This window comes from Lissotriton helveticus, chromosome 9 (genome assembly GCF_964261635.1).
Source record: "Lissotriton helveticus chromosome 9, aLisHel1.1, whole genome shotgun sequence".
Classification (NCBI taxonomy): Eukaryota; Metazoa; Chordata; class Amphibia; order Caudata; family Salamandridae; genus Lissotriton; species Lissotriton helveticus.
This window is the reverse complement of record NC_136070.1, coordinates 345,494,167-345,513,526: the sequence shown is the minus strand read 5'-3', so window position 1 is coordinate 345,513,526 and position 19,360 is coordinate 345,494,167. Positions and strand designations below refer to the sequence as shown.

General features: G+C 48.1%; 1 protein-coding gene across 1 annotated transcript in view; it reads right to left on the bottom strand.

Annotated features, from left to right (window-relative positions):
- The window catches only part of LOC144781303 (sodium/potassium/calcium exchanger 4-like), a 492,418-nt gene that overhangs the window by 12,341 nt on the left and 460,717 nt on the right, over positions 1-19,360 (bottom strand). The window contains exon 15 of the mRNA XM_078660074.1: positions 238-303. Within this exon, the coding sequence (XP_078516200.1) occupies positions 238-303 (66 nt within the window). The remainder of the gene's footprint in view (positions 1-237; positions 304-19,360) is intronic.

Sequence of the window (19,360 nt, the reverse complement as noted above, 5' to 3'; positions counted from 1 at the left end):
TGGCTGAGTACTTTGGTAGAGTTGATTCAAGTTTGCAGTTGGAGCTTGGAGATCCCAGGGTAGGCTGCAAGGTAGGCACTCAATTGAGCAAGGAGCTACGGCCGGGCAGGCTAAATGGACACTCAATAACTCAACAGGAGAGGAAGTTCTCAAAAACCGCCTAGTACAAATGTTAAAAAATATAATCATCAATTGGGTCAATAAAAAGGTTATAAAATTACAAGGAGATATACTTACTGTGAGAGCCACCGATCCAAGCAAAAGTATCACCGAATACACCAGTCCCCTGCTGTTTATCCTTACCTATTTGAAAAATGTAAAATAGGTGATTTTTTATGGCTGTAAAATAACTGTCTCTTATTTGCCAAAAGAACTATTCGTTCTATTTCTTTTCTTTTTTTTAAACTTTATTTATCATTTTGGCAATAGAGAAAATAATACAGGCAAAGATGATCATTGACGAAGTCTTGGCATGAGAACCATATATATGTAAACAACAAATACAGAGCTTGTTTGTCACAATGCAACAGTAGAGTCAACATATCTCAAACCTATAATACCTCGCTGGGCAACACGACATTGGAATGAAAAAATAGTCTTCTAGGCCATCCCCATCAGCTCGTACCGTGAATTAGCGTTAATTGCCCTGAGTCTGTCTCAGTTAAATGTCCACAGATATTTTAAGTCGTGAAAACAGCCTGATAAACTGTGTGAGGGATTTGGGTAGAGCAAACCAAACTGAGGGTGCAATATGATAGGCATCTCATCCCACACCTTCTGGGACTCTGCCGTTTTGTGGCTGAGAGTTGGCATCTTGCTGATGACCGTTTATGTACAGCCTGTATGGGCCCCAAATGTCTTTAAGTCGCGAGGTCCCTGGTAGGAGATCAGCATATACCTCGGGTTTGTCTTGCAATAAGCCAGGCTGCGTAGCCAGCCTGCCAGGGTGGGGGCAGTTTTGTGGCCCCACAGTAGGGCAATTTCGCGTTTAGCTAACAGTAAACTGAGGGATGCAGAACGCCTGACATGTTTGAGAAAGTTCACGGTATATCCCAGTAGTGCTACTTCCGGAATGGGGGTAAGGGTCAACTTCGTAATGGTACCTAATGAGTTGTGCACTTCCTCCCAGTATGTGCGGAGCTTGGGGCAAGTCCAAGTGAGGTGAGCAAAATCAGTATGTGGGGTTGCGCATTTGCGGCAGGTGTGGGGTCTAGTAGGGGCCAGTCTGTGTGCTTTAGCTGGGTTAAAGTTAATTCGCTGTAGGAACTTATAATGTAACAGCTTATGTCTACTGTTTAATGAGACGTCGGGTGTCACTGCGCAGCATTTAACCCACTGATCGTCCGTGATGTATCGTCATGCACGGGTCAGAAGGACGCACAGGATTTGTATATTTGGAGGTGAGATGTGCCCCGGTAGGGCTTTCTATTATAAGTGTTAGGGGTAGAAAGGACTCTGGCTCAAGGGGGACGCCAGGCATCGCAGCGCAGATCGGATATGGCTCAATACAAGGCTGTCCATGAATGTGACAGTCTGAAAACGGGCATCTTTTGACGGGGAAAAATATGTGTCTCTGGATATAAGTTGCAGAACGTAGTAATGTCAAACTTGGTTAAGGTGCGCTGGATCAATTTCTCACCGGTAATTGGGAACCAACGAGCATTTGGGACAGGCAAAGCAGAGGAGTAAAGAAAGGGAGCAGGGGTGATCTGTCATAGTTTCTCCCAGGCCCAGCTAGTGATGGAAACTGTCTGTATGTCAGAGGGATCACGGGGCACTCCCTTGGGCAGCATGGTTGACAACCGTTCAGGAAGGATAAAAGCCGCCTCTGGCCGCAGATAGGGTATCCGCGCATCTGGGTGGTAACACGCATAGGCGTAGCAGCACTGAGCAACTAAATAATACAGTTGAAAATCTGGTACTCCATCGCCACCTCTTTCGTACGGTAAGGTAAGAATTTGCCAGCTAACACGAGATTGCTTACCACCCCATATAAGTTGAATAAGGAGTTTGCACAAATGTAAAAAAAAACGTTGGTGAGGGGGATAGGAATATTTTTGAAAAAATTCAAATTTTGATTCCGTCAAAATTTGATAGAAACAGTGCACCATTCCAAAGGAAATTCGCATTCCCAGTGCTGGAGGTTAGTGGGAAAATCACTGACTTATGCCAGTTTATACCAAGGCCAGAGAAAAGGCCAAACCGGAGAATTTCCCTGATGAGTGGCTCCAAGTTTACCCGGGGGTCTCTAATGCAAAGGACGGTGTCATTCGCGTACAGGGAAACTAGGAGGGGCCAGTGTTAAATTGTAAGCCCCTTTGCAGATGGCTTTCCTGAAAGGGCCTCATCAGAGGATCCATAACAAGGGCAAGAAGGGGCAGCCCTGCCGCGTGCAGCATGAAAGGGAGTATGGCCGAGATAAAGTACAGTTTATGTGTAGCCGAGCTGTGGGGCCGCTGTACAGCAGGGCAGTGGTAGCGATGAATCCAAACGGCATGTCCATACGGCGCATAACAGAGAGGAAGAATGGCCATTCTAAAGAATCAAAGGCCTTTGCTGCATCTAATAAAAGTGCAGCCGGCGGAACTATGGGATCGATTCTATGAAGGACCGAGAAAAGAGTTCTAAGATTTAAAGAAGTGGATCGGTGGAGAACAACCCCAGATTGAGCGGGGGAAATGATGAATTCCGTCAGCCGGGAAAGGCAATTGGCCACTATTTTGGCTAATATTTTATAGTCCAGGTTTGAGAGGGGCAGGGGCCTATACGAACCACACAACGTTGGGTCTTTTCCATGTTTGGGACGAAGGATCACGACTGCCTCTCTGAGTGTAGGGGGCAGCATCTGATTTTCAAGGGCCTCTGCATATACCTCAATCAGTTGCGGGGCCAATAAATCTGTATACGTTTTATAAAAGTCCCCAGTAAAGCCGTCAAGGCCGGGGGCAGAGGAGCAGCGGAGGGTAGCAATCCCACCATGGACCTCGGATTCTGTTATCAGTTTGGCGAGGATTCCGTTATCAGTTTGGCAAGGAAGCCTTGCACATCTTTTTCCAGATTCTCTAAAGCTATTTCCGACAAATACACCCCCTGAGCCGAAAGATCGCTTCCCGTTTTAGTAGAGTACAAAGCAGTGAAGTATTTTAAGAATTCCTACCAGAGTTCCAAAGTGGAAGTGTATCTCAGTGATACACGCTCTGCTGTAGAGAAGCCTCAACATCTGCGCCAGCACCCTGCCTGGTCTCTCGCCCTCCCCGTACCGTCTAGCTGTTTGGTATTTACCCAAATAAAGAATCTTACGGTCCGCCGCGTCACGGTATTCGATCAGTAGGGCGGACCGCCGGCCAGATGCGTCTGGGGTCAAGGAGTGCAGTATGGCGTGGTATAGGGCAGCGAGTTCCTGTTCAATACAGTAAATGGTGGTGCGTAGGCTGTTCAGCACCCCTGAATGCTTGGCTATGCATACTCCCTGTATGTATCCCTTAAAGCCCTCCCACAGGACCGCATGGGAGTCAACCGACCCAGTCTTTACGGCGAAATGATCTTCAATCGCTTGGCGCACCTCTTCTTTAACCCCTTCGCTGCTAGGCCTTTTCCCCTCCTGTGCTAAGCCTTTTTTTGGTGATTTGGGGTAGTGCGCGTTTAGGCCCCTGTAACTTTTTGACCACATAAGGTATCCACGCCAAATTTGCGTCCTTTTCTTCCAACATCATGGGGATCCTAAAGGTGCCCAGGGTTTGTGGATTCCCTTGGAGGGGTTCCAGAAATTAAGCAAAATACAGTGAAAATTTTGTTTTTTTCAGAAAAATTGGAAAAACGGGCTGCAAATGAAAGCCTCTGGGTTTTTCCCTGCAAATGTTATCAAAAAAGGGGTTGTGGGGCTGAAATCTCCATTTTCTCAGCTTTTTGGGAATGACAGTCTTTTGTCATAGAACCAACATTTTTCACACAGTTTTGGCATTTTTCTGGGACTTAGCTTATTTTTGCTATTTTTAGAGCTTTCAACCTCCTTCTAGTTAATGCTAGAAATGAGTTTGAAAGCAATAATGGATCCTGGAAAGCTATACATTTTCGAAAAGTAGACACAATTCTGAATTCAGAAAGGGGTCATTTGTCTAAATCCATGAAGGTTTCTTTATAGAAAATAACAGTTAGATTTTGGAATAATTGAAAATTTGTTGAAATAAACAGCCTTTTGTCTCAACGTTTTCACCTATAACTTCTTGTAATTTTGACAGCTCTTGGAAAGCAATATACCATTACATCTGTTAGACCTTCCTGGTTGTGGGGATATATAGGACTTGTAGTTTCACCAAGAACCCGACGAACCCAGATCCAAAAACTGAGCAGCAACTTGCAATGGTATTTTACTATTTACTGGGTATAGAGCACTTATTCTTGGAAAATGTATACATGGAAAAATCTGTATGAAAGACACCTATGTATTTCTGAATTGGGTACAAATTATAGAGTTTAGAAACAGTATATATTTGCACATTTTCAAAATTGGGAATACTCATACTAGCATGAGAATTATTGGTCATTTTTCAAAAAGATTTTTTTTTTTACACAATGTCTTTCATTGGGAAGGGAGAAATGCATGAAAACTCAATAGGTAATAACAGTTGATTTACAAATCTGAATTACCCTAAGTCTCCCGATAAAAACGGTACCTCACTTGTGTGGGTCGGCCTTGTGCCTGCGCCAGAAATGGCGCAAAATGCAACGTGGTCACACCTCAATTTTGCAGGTAAAAATTGACCCTTTTATGGCAAAGTGCCTAGCTGTGGTTTTTGCACCCTAGCTCTGTCGGCACCTAGGGAAACCTAGCAAACCTATACATTTTTAAAAAGTAGACACCCTGGGGAATTCAGGATGGGGTTACTCGACTGCCTACCACCAGGTTCTGTTACCCAGAATCCCTTGCAAAGCTAAGAAATTGTAAAAAAAAAACGCATTTTCCTCACATTTCTGTGGTGGAAAGTTCTGGAATCTGCGTGGATCAACAAATTTCCACCCACCCAGCGTTTCCCCGGGTTTCCCGGAAAAAATGGTACCTGACTTGCCTGGGTCTGCCTAGTGCCTGCGACAGGAAACAGCGCAAAACGCAACGTGGTCGCACAGCAATTTTGCAGTGAAAACGTGCTCTTTTTTGGCAAAGAGCCTACCTTTTGTTTTTGAACCCTAGCTCTGCCGGCACCTAGGGAAACCTAGCAAACCTTGTTATTGTTATTGTTAACTTGGTCTTTTATAGCGCCAACTCACCAACAGGTCTCAAGGCGCTTGGAAAGAAGCCAGCAACAAAGATTCATAAGAAAAGAAGTGGTCCAGGGACCAGAGATATGATCTATTTAGCTGGGTCGAGAGCCTCCCTAAACAAGAAAGTTTTTAACAGCTTCCTAAAGCGCAGCAGATTTGCTTCTTTCCGAAGTGTTTCTGGTAAGTTGTTCCAGATCTGCGGAACCAGAACCGAGAAAGACCTGCCTCCTTTAGTTTTTAACTTATAGCGGGGGCAGACTAGAAGCTGAGAGTCGGCGGACCGCAAAGCTCGTCTGGGGGTATATATCTCCAGGCGCTCTTTGATATACGCAGGGGCCAGCCCATAGATGGCCTTGTGGGCTGTACACAGGCTCTTAAACTCTACCCTCTGCTCAATGGGGAGCCAATGTAACTTGAGGAGTAGAGCAGTAGCATGTGATCTTCTAGGTAGCTTGAAGATCAGACGCGCTGCATCATTTAGGACCACCTGCAATTTGTTAATCAAAATTTTGGGTAGGCCCAGATAAAGGGCGTTCCCGTAATCCAACCTCGAGACAATGGTGGCAGAAACTACCATCCGAAGTGCGGAACACAAGAGAAGAGGGGCCAGCTTTCTTAGCTGTCGAATCAGGCCAGTGCACATCCCCACTACTGAGGAGATCTGACTGGCCATTGACAGCTCATTGTCGATTTTTATTCCAAGGCTTTTCACCTTATCACTGGGCATCGGTGAAGGCCCTAGTTCTTTGGGCCAGTAGAGGTCACTCCAAGGTGATGCTAGAGTAGAGACCACCAGTACCTCCGTTTTATCCGGATTTATTTTCCGTAGATTGGCCGTCATCCAGCCAACCGTATGTCTGAGGATGTTCTGAGCACTGGTTTGTGCTGAGATTGTATTATCGATACTCAGCAATAACTGGGTGTCGTCAGCATAATTAAATACACGGCAGCCCATGTCATCTAGAGAAGCAATCAACGGCTGGAGGTACAGGTTAAAAAGCAGTGGAGACAATGCGGAACCCTGAGGGACTCCGCACTCTATCACACCTGCTTTCGAAATGGCATCCCCCAGTTGAATCCTCTGGGTCCTACCGGTCAAGAAAGATTGGAGCCATTGATGGACCTGACCCCTTATCCCAAAAGCAGCCAATCTATCCAATAGAAAGGAGTGGCTGACAGTATCAAACGCCGCTGATAGATCTAAAGGTATCAGGGCGCTTGGTTTTTTACTGTCAGCCATACCTCTCAGTTCATCCAGCACAGCAAGCATCACCAACTCAGTGCTGTGGTGTGCCCGAAATCCCGCCTGACACTCCTGGAGAAGATGGTGTGATTCCAGGAACGAGGAAAGGGACTTCAGCACATGTTGCTCTAGAATCTTGGACAGATATGGCAGTTGGGATATTGGCCTATAGTTTTTTAAGATGGCTGGGTCAGCTCCAAGCTTTTTCAACAAGGGCCTCACCCGTGCCTCCTTAAGACTTGATGGTAAATGGCCGGTCTCCATTGAGCTGTTGAGAATGGAGATAATATGATTTTCCAAAATAGGACGTGCAAGGCTAAAGACCCTGGGGGGACACGGGTCTGCTGGGGAGCCTGACTTAAAGTTATTCATAATCTGCTCCAGGCTTAGCGGGTCTAATTCAGGAAATTTCGCAAGATATACTCCAGTTGAAGACTGAACTTCGTGTAACGGACAAGGGTCCTTCATGGCCTTGGCCTTGATCTCCAAAACGATAGTTTCCACCTTCTCAAAAAAGAAGTTTTGGAAACTATCGGCCGTTATTGTTATTTCCGATGTATCTGGTTTTTTGGTCAGTTCGGTTAGAATTTTAAATGTTTCCTTCTGAATATTGTCCGCCTGACTTATACGGGATTCATAGAAATCTGCTTTTGTTGTCATAATCAATTTCTTGTATGTCTTCAGTGAGGTTCTGTATTGTTCCCTATCTGTTCCCTCTTTAGTTCTCCTCCAGGTCCTTTCTAGGCACCGGAGTTTCTTTTTATGGTCCCTTAAAAGCGGGGTGAACCATGGGGCGCCTTTTATTATTCCTTTTACTTTTTGTACTTTCTCCGGGGCTATCTGGTCTATTGCCTGACTCAGATTCTGCATTAGATCTTTATAGTCCTGCTCCAAATCTCCCTTTAGAATGAAGGTTTGGACGTGGTTAGGTAGACTACAGGTCAAGGTTTGAGAATCTACTTTAGTCCACTGCCGGGCTTTTTTTAATTTAGGGTTTTTTGGGACACATGGCTTTTGATCGGGATCTCACAATTCACCAAATAGTGGTCCGACCAGACACAAGGCAGGATGTCCCCAAGTTTTACCCTTGGATCCGATGTCCAAATGAGGTCTAGGATGTGCCCCTTAACATGCGTGGGGCCATCCACAAGTTGACTAATCCCCAGGGAGGACATTGTATTCTCTAGACAGCGAGATGGGAGATCTTTATGAACCTTATCCCAGTGCATGTTAAAATCTCCTGTCACTATGATTTTTTGATACCTAGTACATAAGTCAGAGATAATCGGATCAAACAAGTCATTAAAAGCTGACGTGGAGTTTGGGGGGCGATACACAGAGAGGATCACTAAGCATGAGTTGTTCAGCATGATCTTTACTCCAAGTATATCTGCGACTTCTATAGTTTCAGCAATGATTTTGACAGCTTTTAGATTTTTCTTGAACAGAATTGCGACCCCCCCACCCCGAGCATTTTCCCCGCGGTTGTGCCATACCGCGTCATAATTGCTAGGAAGGGCAGCTATAATGTCTGGCAGGGAATTTTCACCTAACCACGTCTCTGTGAGTGTTAAGATATCAATAGCATCGTCCTGGAGAAGAGTAAAAACCTCAAGATAATGCTTTTGGAGCGACCTGGTATTTAGACAGGATAATTTCAAGGAGGGGGGAGCAGTTTTGGAAAAGCCCCCGGGAGGGTGGAGAATATTCAATTCTTTTAATCTGGTCACAATAGCAGGGTCCAGACCCTGTCTACCCAAATCCAAGTCTCTCAGGTCTCTAGAGGAAAATATCAGTCGGTGATCAAGAGTCCTGACCCCTGACCCTGCCCGAGTGCGGATGGGCGCAGACGGGCAGGACTCTGGCACGACTCCGGCGCAGATCCGGCGCGTCCGCAGTACGCGTCCGCTGCGCGGAGCCATAGTCGTCTTATATAAGCGCTGCTAGAGCGCGTCACCCACCGCCTCCTCACCCAATATGGCCGCCAATTACCCGGGAGCCGGCCCTCGGCGTCAACACTCGGCCGAGAGCGGACTCGAGGCAGAAGGAGGGGGGAGAGGAACACAGAGCGCGAGGAAGCGCTAAAGAAGTCTCAAGGTGCTTTTTAAATCAAGCCAATAAAATACACGCTTTTTAAAAGTGCAACTGAATGCTATTAAATGCAAATGTGGCCAAGAAAAGAGGAGAGACCTCCCGGTTTCCGCCTCAGGAGGGAAAGTTGTTGTAGTTCGTTATCAAGCGAATACACGCAGCTGTGCCCTTTTTAAGCGCTGCTAGAGCGCGTCACCCACCGCCTCCTCACCCAATATGGCCGCCAATTACCCGGGAGCCGGCCCTCGGCGTCAACACTCGGCCGAGAGCGGACTCGAGGCAGAGGGAGGGGGGAGAGGAACACAGAGCGCGAGGAAGCACTAAAGAAGTCTCAAGGTGCTTTTTAAATCAAGCCAATAAAATACACGCTTTTTAAAAGTGCAACTGAATGCTATTAAATGCAAATGTGGCCAAGAAAAGAGGAGAGACCTCCTGGCTTCCGCCTCAGGAGGGAAAGTTGTTGTAGTTCGTTAACCTATACATTTTTGAAAACTAGACACCCAGGGGAATTCAGGATGGGGTGACTCGACTGCCTCCCACCAGGTTCTGTTACCCAGAATTCCTTGCAAAGTTAAAAAATTGAGAAAAAAAACGCATTTTCCTCACATTTCTGTGGTGCAAAGTTCTGGAATCTGCGTGGATCAACAAATTTCCAACCACCCAGCGTTCCCCCAGGTCTCCCGAAAAAAATGGTACCTCACTTGCTTGGGTCTGCCTAGTGCCTGCGACAGGAAACAGCGCAAAACGCAACATGGCCGCACCGCAATTTCGCAGTGAAAATGTGCCCTTTTTTGGCAAAGAGCCTACCTTTCGTTTTTGAACCCTAGCTCTGCCGGCACCTAGGGAAACCTAGCAAACCTATACATTTTTGAAAAGTTGACATCCAGGGGAATTCAGGATGGGGTGACTCGACTGCCTACCACCAGGTTCTATTACCCAAAATCCCTTGCAAAGCCAAGAAATTGACAAAAAAAAACGGATTTTCCTGACATTTCTGTGGTGGAAAGTTCTAGAATCTGCGTGGATCAACAAATTTCCACGCACCCAGCGTTCCCCCAGGTTTCCCAAAAAAAATGGTACCTCACTTGCCTGGGTCTGCCTAGTGCCTGCGACATGAAACAGCGCAAAACGCAACATGGTCGCACCGCAATTTCGCAGTGAAAATGTGCCCTTTTTTGGCAAAGAGCCTACCTTTTGTTTTTGAACCCTAGCTCTGCCGGCACCTAGGGAAACCTAGCAAACCTATACATTTTTGGAAAGTTGACATCCAGGGGAATTTAGGATGGGGTGACTCGACTGCCTACCACCAGGTTCTGTTACCTAGAATCCCTTGCAAAGCTAAGGAATTGACAAAAAAAAGCATTTTCCTCACATTTCTGTGGTGGAAAGTTCTGGAATCTGCGTGGATCAACAAATTTCCACCCACCCATCGTTCCCCCAGGTCTCCCGAAAAAAATGGTACCTCACTTGCCTGGGTCTGCCTAGTGGCTGCGACAGGAAACAGCGCAAAACGCAACGTGGTCGCACCTCAATTTTGCAGTGAAATCGTGCCCTTTTTTGGCAAAGAGCCTACCTTTTGTTTTTGAACCCTAGCTCTGCCGGCACCTAGGGAAACCTAGCAAACCTATACATTTGTGAAAACTAGACACCCAGGGGAATTCAGGATGGGGTGACTCGACTGCCTACCACCAGGTTCTGTTACCCAGAATCCCTTGCAAAGCTAAACAATTGTGAAAAAAATGCATTTTCCTCACGTTTCTGTGGTGGAAAGTTCAGGAATCTGTGTGGATCAACAAATTTCCACCCACCCATCGTTCCCCCAGGTCTACCGAAAAAAATGGTACCTCACTTGCCTGGGTCTGCCTATTGGCTGCGACAGGAAACAGCGCAAAACGCAACGTGGTCGCACCTCAATTTCGCAGTGAAATCGTGCCCTTTTTTGGCAAAGAGCCTACCTTTTGTTTTTGAACCCTAGCTCTGCCGGCACCTAAGGAAACCTAGCAAACCTATACATTTTTGAAAACTAGACACCCAGGGGAATTCAGGATGGGGTGACTCGACTGCCTACCACCAGGTTCTGTTACCCAGAATCTCTTGCAAAGCTAAAAAATTGTGAAAAAAATGCATTTTCCTCACGTTTCTGTGTAGGAAAGTTCAGGAATCTGTGTGGATCAACAAATTTCCACCCACCCAGCGTTCCCCCAGGTCTCCCCAAAAAAATGGTACCTCACTTGCCTGGGTCTGCCTAGTGCCTGCGACAGGAAACAGAGCAAAATGCAACGTGGTCACACAGCAATTTCGCAGTGAAAATGTGCCCTTTTTTGGCAAAGAGCCTACCTTTAGTTTTTGAAGCCTAGCTCTGCCGACACCTAGGGAAACCTAGCAAACCTATACATTTTTGAAAACTAGACACCCAGGGGAATTCAGGATGGGGTGACTCGACTGCCTACCACCAGGTTCTGTTACCCAGATTCCCTTGCAAAGCTAAGAAATTGACCCAAAAAACGCATTTCCCTCACATTTCTGTGATGGAAAGTTCTGGAATTTTGCGTGGATCAACAAATTTCCACCCACCCAGCGTTCCCCCGGGTCTCCCGAAAAAAATGGTACCTCACTTGCCTGGGTCTGCCTAGTGCCTGCGACAGGAAACAGCGCAAAACGCAACGTGGTCTCACCTCAATTTCGCAGTGAAATCGTGCCCTTTTTTGTCAAAGAGCCTACCTTTTGTTTTTGAACCCTAGCTCTGCCGGCACCTATGGAAACCTAGCAAACCTATACATTTTTGAAAACTAGACACCCAGGTAAATTCAGGATGGGGTGACTCGACTGCCTCCCACCAGGTTCTGTCACCCAGAATCCCTTGCAAAGCTAAAAAAATTGTGAAAAAAATGCATTTTCCTCACGTTTCTGTGGTGGAAAGTTCAGGAATCTGCGTCGATCAACAAATTTCCACCTACCCAGCGTTTCCCCAGGTCTCCCGAAAAAAATGGCACCTCACTTGCCTGGGTCTGCCTAGTGCCTGCAACAGGAAACAGCGCAAAACGCAACGTGGTCGCATCGCAATTTCGCAGTGAAAATGTGCCCTTTTTTGGCAAAGAGGCTACCTTTTGTTTTTGAACCCTAGCTCTGCCGGCACCTAGGGAAACCTAGCAAACCTATACATTTCTGAAAACTAGACACCCAGGGGAATTCAGGATGGGGTGACTCGACTGCCTCCCACCAGGTTCTGTTACCCAGAATCCCTTGCAAAGCTAAGAAATTGACAAAAAAACGCATTTTCCTGACATTTCTGTGGTGGAAAGTTCTGGAATCTGCATGGATCAACAAATTTCAACCTACCCAGCATTCCCCCAGGTCTCGCGAAAAAAATGGTACCTCACTTGCGTGGGTGGCTCAAGGACCTGCGATAGGCAAGGGTCCCAAACCTAAGGAGGAGACATCAAAATAACCTATCACTAAACAACCGGGTTTTGCAAGGGGGTTCCCATGAGTTTTTGGCCCGGGGCTCAGCGGCCATCTAGGGAAACCTACCTAACCCACACATTTCTAAAAACTAGACACCCGGGGGCTTTCAAGAAGGTATGGCTTGCGTGGATCCTCCAACGTTCCTTTACCCAGAATCTCTTGCAAACCTCAATTTTAGCTGAATAAATCAGTTTTTTCACACTTTTTTGTGTAGGAAAGCGTGGCATCACTGGGCTCACACAAATTTTCTCCCACCCAGCGTTCCCCCAGGTCTGCCGATAAAAATGGTACCTCACTTGCGTGGGTAGGCATAGTGGCTGCAACAGGAAAAGGTCCAAATCGTATGGTGGAGAATTTAAAATAACCAATAGCAAAACTACCTTCTTTTTTGGGGAGGCACCTGAGTTTTTGGACCGGGGCTCGGCGGACATCTTTGGAAACTACCAAACCCAAACAGTTCTGAAAACTAGACCCAATCTGCCCGGGGGCAGATTGGGGGGCTATTACCCCATCTGCCCCCCCCAGGGGGGGCAGAAAGACTAAATACTAATAATTTATTTATTGGGGGAGTGTAGGCCCTTGCCCAAGGGGCCGCTCCCCCCTCCCTGGTGTCTAGTGGGTGGATCCCTGCTTGGGGATCGCCCTCCTGGGGAGGGGTACCATTCTCCCCTTTCCAATGATACCTCTCCCGTCTTTCTACGTGCTCAGGGGCCTGAGATAGCCCACTGAGCATGTAGAAAGTGAAACTGAAATGAGCCTAAAGGCTCATTTTAGTTTCGGTTTGTGTTCAATGACGACAGCGCGACGTGCGCGCTGATCGTCATTGAACAGAAACCAGGGAGGGGGCCTCGGGAGCTGGGGAAGCTCTTCCCCGGCTCCCAAGGTCAGAGGGGTGAAAAGGAAATCCCTCTGCTGTCTGCAGCAGAGGGAATTTGTGCCCCTGGCCTCATGACGGAATGGTTCCGTCATCAGCACAGGAGCACCGATGCTCATGACGGAACCATTCGGTCATGAGCATGGATGGGGTTAAATAAATCATCAAGGAGCGTTCGGCAAGGGAAGCGCCATTGGCGTTCATACCCCTCCGGGTGTGGAATTTTCAGACGGAGCTGAACCGGCGAATGCTCCGAGTAGGTTCTAAGGAGTGTCTCAAGAATCTGAAAACAATTGGAGATAGCCAGGGACACTATACAGTAATCTATTCTCGTCCAGGTGTTGTGCTGTCCAGCGTAATGTGTGTAGTCAGTGAGGGTGGGATGGCGCTGCCACCAGATGTCAATTCGGGAAAGCTGGTCACATAGGGAAGTGAGAGCGCGTTGGGAGCGTGGTTTAGTGTCTAGGGTGGAGGCCGTGCTATTTAGTGTGGGGTTAAGGAGTAGATTAAAATCAGAGGCGTAGCTAGAGCTTGTGGCGTCCGGGGCTATCCCTCAGATTGCCGCCCCTTGCATCCACAGTCCTGTGATTGTGTGCGGTAAAGTCTCGACTCGAATTTTGAATCTCACCTCATTCTCAAATTTCGGGCACAGATATTTCTCACATGTATCATTGGAATGCTAGTTTTACATTGGTCTATTAACTAGTGCAAGTAAGTGTTAACTATCTGAACTCGCAGTTGTAGAGGGCTGCGCACAGCACCCCGGGCCACTTGCTTAATTATACTGGTGTGATTTTTTAAAATACTTTTAAACATATTTGTCAGCCTGCCTAACTGTTACTGCTATGTGTGTCTCACAGGCTCTCATGTGGCTTGCCCAGCAATCCTAGTATCATGCACATGCTCACTGCGGCGGCCGGAGTCCGTGAGTCAGCTGACTAATGAATTTATGTTATAGGCCTGAGGCAATTGAGATTTGTGTTAGGGGCACACCCTGTTAAAGTCTGGGCCCATCTATCATTGCTTTGACCTATGTGCCGAACGGCCTTTGTCCCAACCCACCATTTGCGCAGAGTCAGAACAATTCCACAGTTGGGCGCAGCCTTTTTAAAATCCTGCTCATTACAGTATTCAACACACTTAATGTAATGAGTCCCCTTCTTACATATCAGAGTTTTAACTGCTCTTTTATTTCAGTAATTGTGTCATTGTGTGGCAGTCATGTGTGTTTATTGGCTCCAATTCACACAGTCACACAAATCCAAATATGTATATCATGGAATTATTGTGAAGAACATTCAATCGCTCTTTCGTATATTTTTTAAACTTTTTTTTTACAAAACTGCAACGGCTCATTCCTTGAAACATTGGGTTTAACAATAGCAACACTTGATAATGTAAAACAGACTGTATATATTTTTGCCATTATTTTGTTGAAGATTTTGTGACAGAAAAATGTCCTTTGCGCTGACACACAGTATTCTGTTATCTAGTATTTCCTCTAAATTGACAAGGCTGCACCTGTGTTTAGGTGAAATAAAACAGAATATTGGCCTGGATAAGGTGATTTCAGACAGCAGTGTTGTTCCTCAAAAGCAGAAGTTTTTTGGGTCGGTAGGTCACTGGATCTGCTAAGTCTATTATCTACTGTGCTTTAAAAGTTATGGCATTTCAGAAAGAATATGATGGGAAAAGTGTTATAAAAAGCACAATTTTCCTCCAATTTTGAAAATAGAACTCTTGGGAGACAAACTTAGACCACTCTCCACCCCCTGCTGCGCTTATGCTCGCTTGCTGTGCACTTTCGCAGAATGGAAGCTCGTATGAGTAAATGTGCCTGGCTTGCTTTTAGTTGCTGAGAAGGCCCTGCTGCCAGCCGACTCCTGCTTTAAAAGCAGTGAAGGCACAGCAGGTGTAGCGCTTCAGAGACCCCATTAAACAGACAGTAGACATCCGGCTTAGCAACACGGCGTTCTTTGTCACAATCCTCACGCAAACAGTTGAATATGAATTCAGGCAAGTGGCTGGGGCATGGCCTGTGGTGGTCCATATGGCGCTCCGTTTGCTTTCATAAAACACGTGCCATCTCACACACAGTATACGCCAACATAACTGCATGAGCACACTATCGTTCCAGCGTGCATACTAACACATGCATAGGCGCAGCATTTCACACAGGCTTCACCACTGAACTCCATCAGACACAGTATAGCACGCATCTCACGCCCATACTGTCACAAAAGCACACACATCATCATAAACCCCAACGCTCACTCCACAGAAATGCACATTATCTCATTTCACACATTGCCTTGCATATCTCACCACAGACAGCATCAAGCCCACATATACCACCAGAAGCACTGTCAAACACACCCCTGCTTGCCTTTACACCAGCAAACTCCTTCATCACGCCCTCTCACAACAAACCTTCAAGTCATACACCAGCACACTATAAAAAAACACAACATTGCACATTAGGCAAAGTTTGCCCTGGTACTGTCTGCGCTTTTACGTTTGTGTTTATTCATTGGATGTATTCGCTCTGAGTAAACTTTTACGTTTGCCTTGTATATTTTTCATCATGAATCACAAACTCACGTGTCGGCGAATGCAGGAAAACACCCACGCTGGTAACTACCACGCAGGCTGGTGGAAGCCGCGCCCGGTCTGGGGTGGGACAGGACCAGTACTGAGAGCCCGGTGTTCAGGTCTTCATTCTTTCTTCACCAGGGAGTGGAAGAACCGATTCTGTTAAGCACCGAGATAAAGCAGCAAACTCTAACCCATGGTGGTCGATATGTCTACTGGGAAAACTACCGAAGATTGCTCGCCTCATCGGCGTAAATCAATTGATGGGGCTGATGTTTGGGGCCCGTGTGTAACAGCGGGCCCCGGCCGCGGCAATTTGAGTTTGCCGCCCGGGTCCGGCCCTCCTCCAGTGATAGGTTTGCTGGCAGCTGCTCACGAGAGGCGAGCGCGTGCATGGTGGTGGAGCACGTGACTCGCGCGCGGGCTGGTCAAACATTATGCCCAGGGCCGTCATTGGTAGCGCTTTCGCGCGCTACAAGATTGACGGCCCTGGGACGGGATCCGATCCACTGACAACCACCACAAACGGGGTAAGACACTCATGCTGCACTGCAGGCAGCATTTACAAGGTGCACTTGCTCTTCACACGGGGCCCGCGCGGCACTGGCGGAGGCCTTTATAATTAATTTTATTATAGAATTTGCGTGTCCCCAAATAAATTATAAAGGCCGCCGCCAGTGCTGAGCAGCCCCCTTGTGAAGAGCAAGCGCACCTTGTAAATGCCGCCGCCCCCAAAATTGTGTCGCCTGGGGCGGACCCCCCCCCCTTTGATCTCCCCTCCCTAGCTACGCCACTGATTAAAATCCCCCTCGATCAGGAAGCGGCAGGGGTCAAGTTTTAGCAGCTGCACTTGTAATGCGTGGTAAAATTCAGGTGAATAAGTGTTCGGAGCATAGACACAGGCCAGTGCCACTTTATGTCCCTGAGTGATCCAGTGACAAGAACGTATCTGCCTTCATTGTCGCTGACGACGGTGTCCAGGCTAAAGGGGCCACACCCCTAGCATTGTTACTGCAGTTAGCGAAATAGCGGTGTGTGCCCCAACTGGCTGCAAAGCAGAGTGGGTCCGCCTGGGGTAAGTGTGTTTCCTGTTTATAAGCCACATCTACGTTGTGTCTAATGAGATAGTGGAGTACCTGCCTTCTTTTACAGTTGTCTTTTAGGCCCCTTACATTCCAGGTCATCATGGATAAGCCCGAAGGACCTTCTATATTACCCAACTGCGCCATTGTAGGTGTATCTCGCATATGTCATGTAAAAACATCGATGAAAACAATCAAACTGTGCCAACAAGCATGCTTGTATCCAAATGTAAACCTCTAAGACAAAATCTTGTAAAAGATTGTGGAATAATCCTACATTACCCCCCTCCACCCTCCACCCACCCTCTTCTAAAAGAGAAGACATTACCCAAATCTAAAACGTATACCATTATACCAATCGCCGTAACGCTGCAGTTACTAAAACCCCAACAAGGCATATGCAACTAGCAAGAAAGAAATCAAAGGTGTAAACCATGGGGGCAGCCACGCCAGTTAAGCATACATTGAAACCATACAGATGAACTGGACTTAGATATCCCAATTTAGGAATGCAATTGAGCAGTATCTAACAAGGTGAGTCTGTCGGCCTGTGCCCGAGCTGGAGAACAGTTCCATGCTGGCATTGGAGCCGCTACCCTGGGGCAAATATCTGTCTCCATCTCCTCTGGGGCAAACTTTCTTCTGCTTGAGGGTGCGGCAAAGCTCCTCTGCTTCATTCGGGGTGTTGCACGGCCGTTGACGTCGACTTTCAGTCTCACAGGATAGAGCATGCCTTTTCCCATGCTCAGGTTTCTGAGCGAGGCCTTAACCCCATTGAACTTGCAGCGGGCCTCTTGTACCATAAGGGTAAAATCTGGGTATAGCGAAATTTTAGAGCCCTGCCAGTCAGTGTCTCCCTTTTCTCTGGCAAGGCGCAGAGCAGTGTCCCGGTGGCAGAAGTACATTATGCGGGCAATGATGGGCCGCGGGGAAGGCCTGGATTTGGCCGTGGGCCCAAAGAGCAATGAGCGTGTTCTACCACAAAACCAGGTGTGAAGGACTCCCTTCCATACATGTCCGTCAGCAGAGTCTCGACGAAAAGATCCAAGTGGCCTGTCGACGTCATCTCCGGTACCCCTAGGATGCAAATATTATTGCACCGACCGCGCGCCTCGAGGTCCTCATTCTTCATGGCAACGTCTGTGAGAATGTGCTCCACTCGTTCAAGCTGCTTGAGAGATTGCACCATTCCGTCTTCGATGTCTGAAATCCTTGCTTCTGCCACATCCAGATGCCGATCATGTGATTGGATTTTGGCCCCCATGTCTTCCAGGCGTTTGTCCAGCACATCAAATCTTCCATCGAGTGCATGAAAGCCTGCCTTAGTTTCCAGGAGTAGAACAGATGTCTGCGCCCTGGGAGCATCTGCCCCATCAGCGCCGTGTTACTCTCTGCCATGGTTGAGTCGTCATTGCGGTTTTGTTCAGAGATTTTTCCCAATGGCAGGGTCTTTGTTTAGGGTCCTTGCGGCCCATGCCGCTGCAGGGTTGGGTAATGGAGGCTATATTGACGTCAAGCCGCGCAACGCGCGCTGACGTGGTCTCAGGGAGGAGCCGATTGCGTTGGACGATGATCAGAATGGTTGAGCCCGTGGGACAATGCACCCCATCAGCAGGCTAGGCCCCACCGAATTATAGAGGGGGAGGGTTACCAGCCAACAGGATGTGCCTGTTGTAGCTGATGCAGCGCTTGCAGGCGCTGTATGAAGGTGTGGTGGGGAAGCAGGCTCACACTACCACTGGTGCAGGCACACGCTAATCAGGGTGCTGTGCAGGCAGGGCCGGACCAGACAAATTAAAAAGCAGGCCACGCTAATGTCTCAGAACAGGGCGCTGGACTGTGTGAGATAGCAGCACACTCCTTAGTCCACCATGGGAGAGGTAGACAGCTGTGGGGCTTTCGAAGACAGGCCCAGCATGAGGTGCACGCTGCGGGAGTGGGGCCCCTCCTCAGGATTTTCAATATCCAAGTGGTGAGTCGGCGTCGAGGCAGGCAGCAGCATGGAGTGGAAGCCACCCAGGGATCTCGCTTAGGGCACCAGGTGTACGGAGCGCTCATCCAATGGTGAGGCACCAGATCAGCCAGCCGTCTTGCGGGGACTGAGCACCGCCAGGCAGCGGAAGCGGCGGCTCAACCCCCCTCTATTCCACCTGCACCCTCCCATGAGTGCCCTTTGCGGTTGAGGCCCACCGCGGGCCCTGTCCCTGCGGGGCCTACTAGAGTATGGTGAAGGGGGTGCAGGCCTGCGCGACCGCTCCTATGAAAATGCGGCAGCAGCAAAAGGGGTCCACGAAGTGGGGCGGAGACCACACACCGCCCCCTACGCCCAGCAGTCTCACTTTCAGGATCCGCGGGCACTCCAGTCGGGAATGCTGTCCCAGCGCACATCTCAGTGACCGGCAGGCTTCGGGAGGCAGGCAGGGCCGTCTGCATAGTAGCCCTCCTCCCCCATCTCCTCTGATGATCGGATCTTCCCCATGCCTCTACTTAATCACTATCTGGGCATATCGATGAGTTCTGATGTAGATTAGAACGGCGGTCAAGGGTTTGGTACCGGGATGTCGCTGCCGGGCTGCAGGTTACTGACGGAGGTTCAATGCCGCGCGGCCATGTTGGTCGGCGGCTTGGCCATGCCCCCCCATTCATTCTATTTCTTCAAATATCAGTTGCTATTTCCACGCACACCCAGTCCTTGCACCTTCACTTTTCCATGTGTGAGAAGTTCGTCCATGCCAGCTTTTTCTTCGCGTTCTG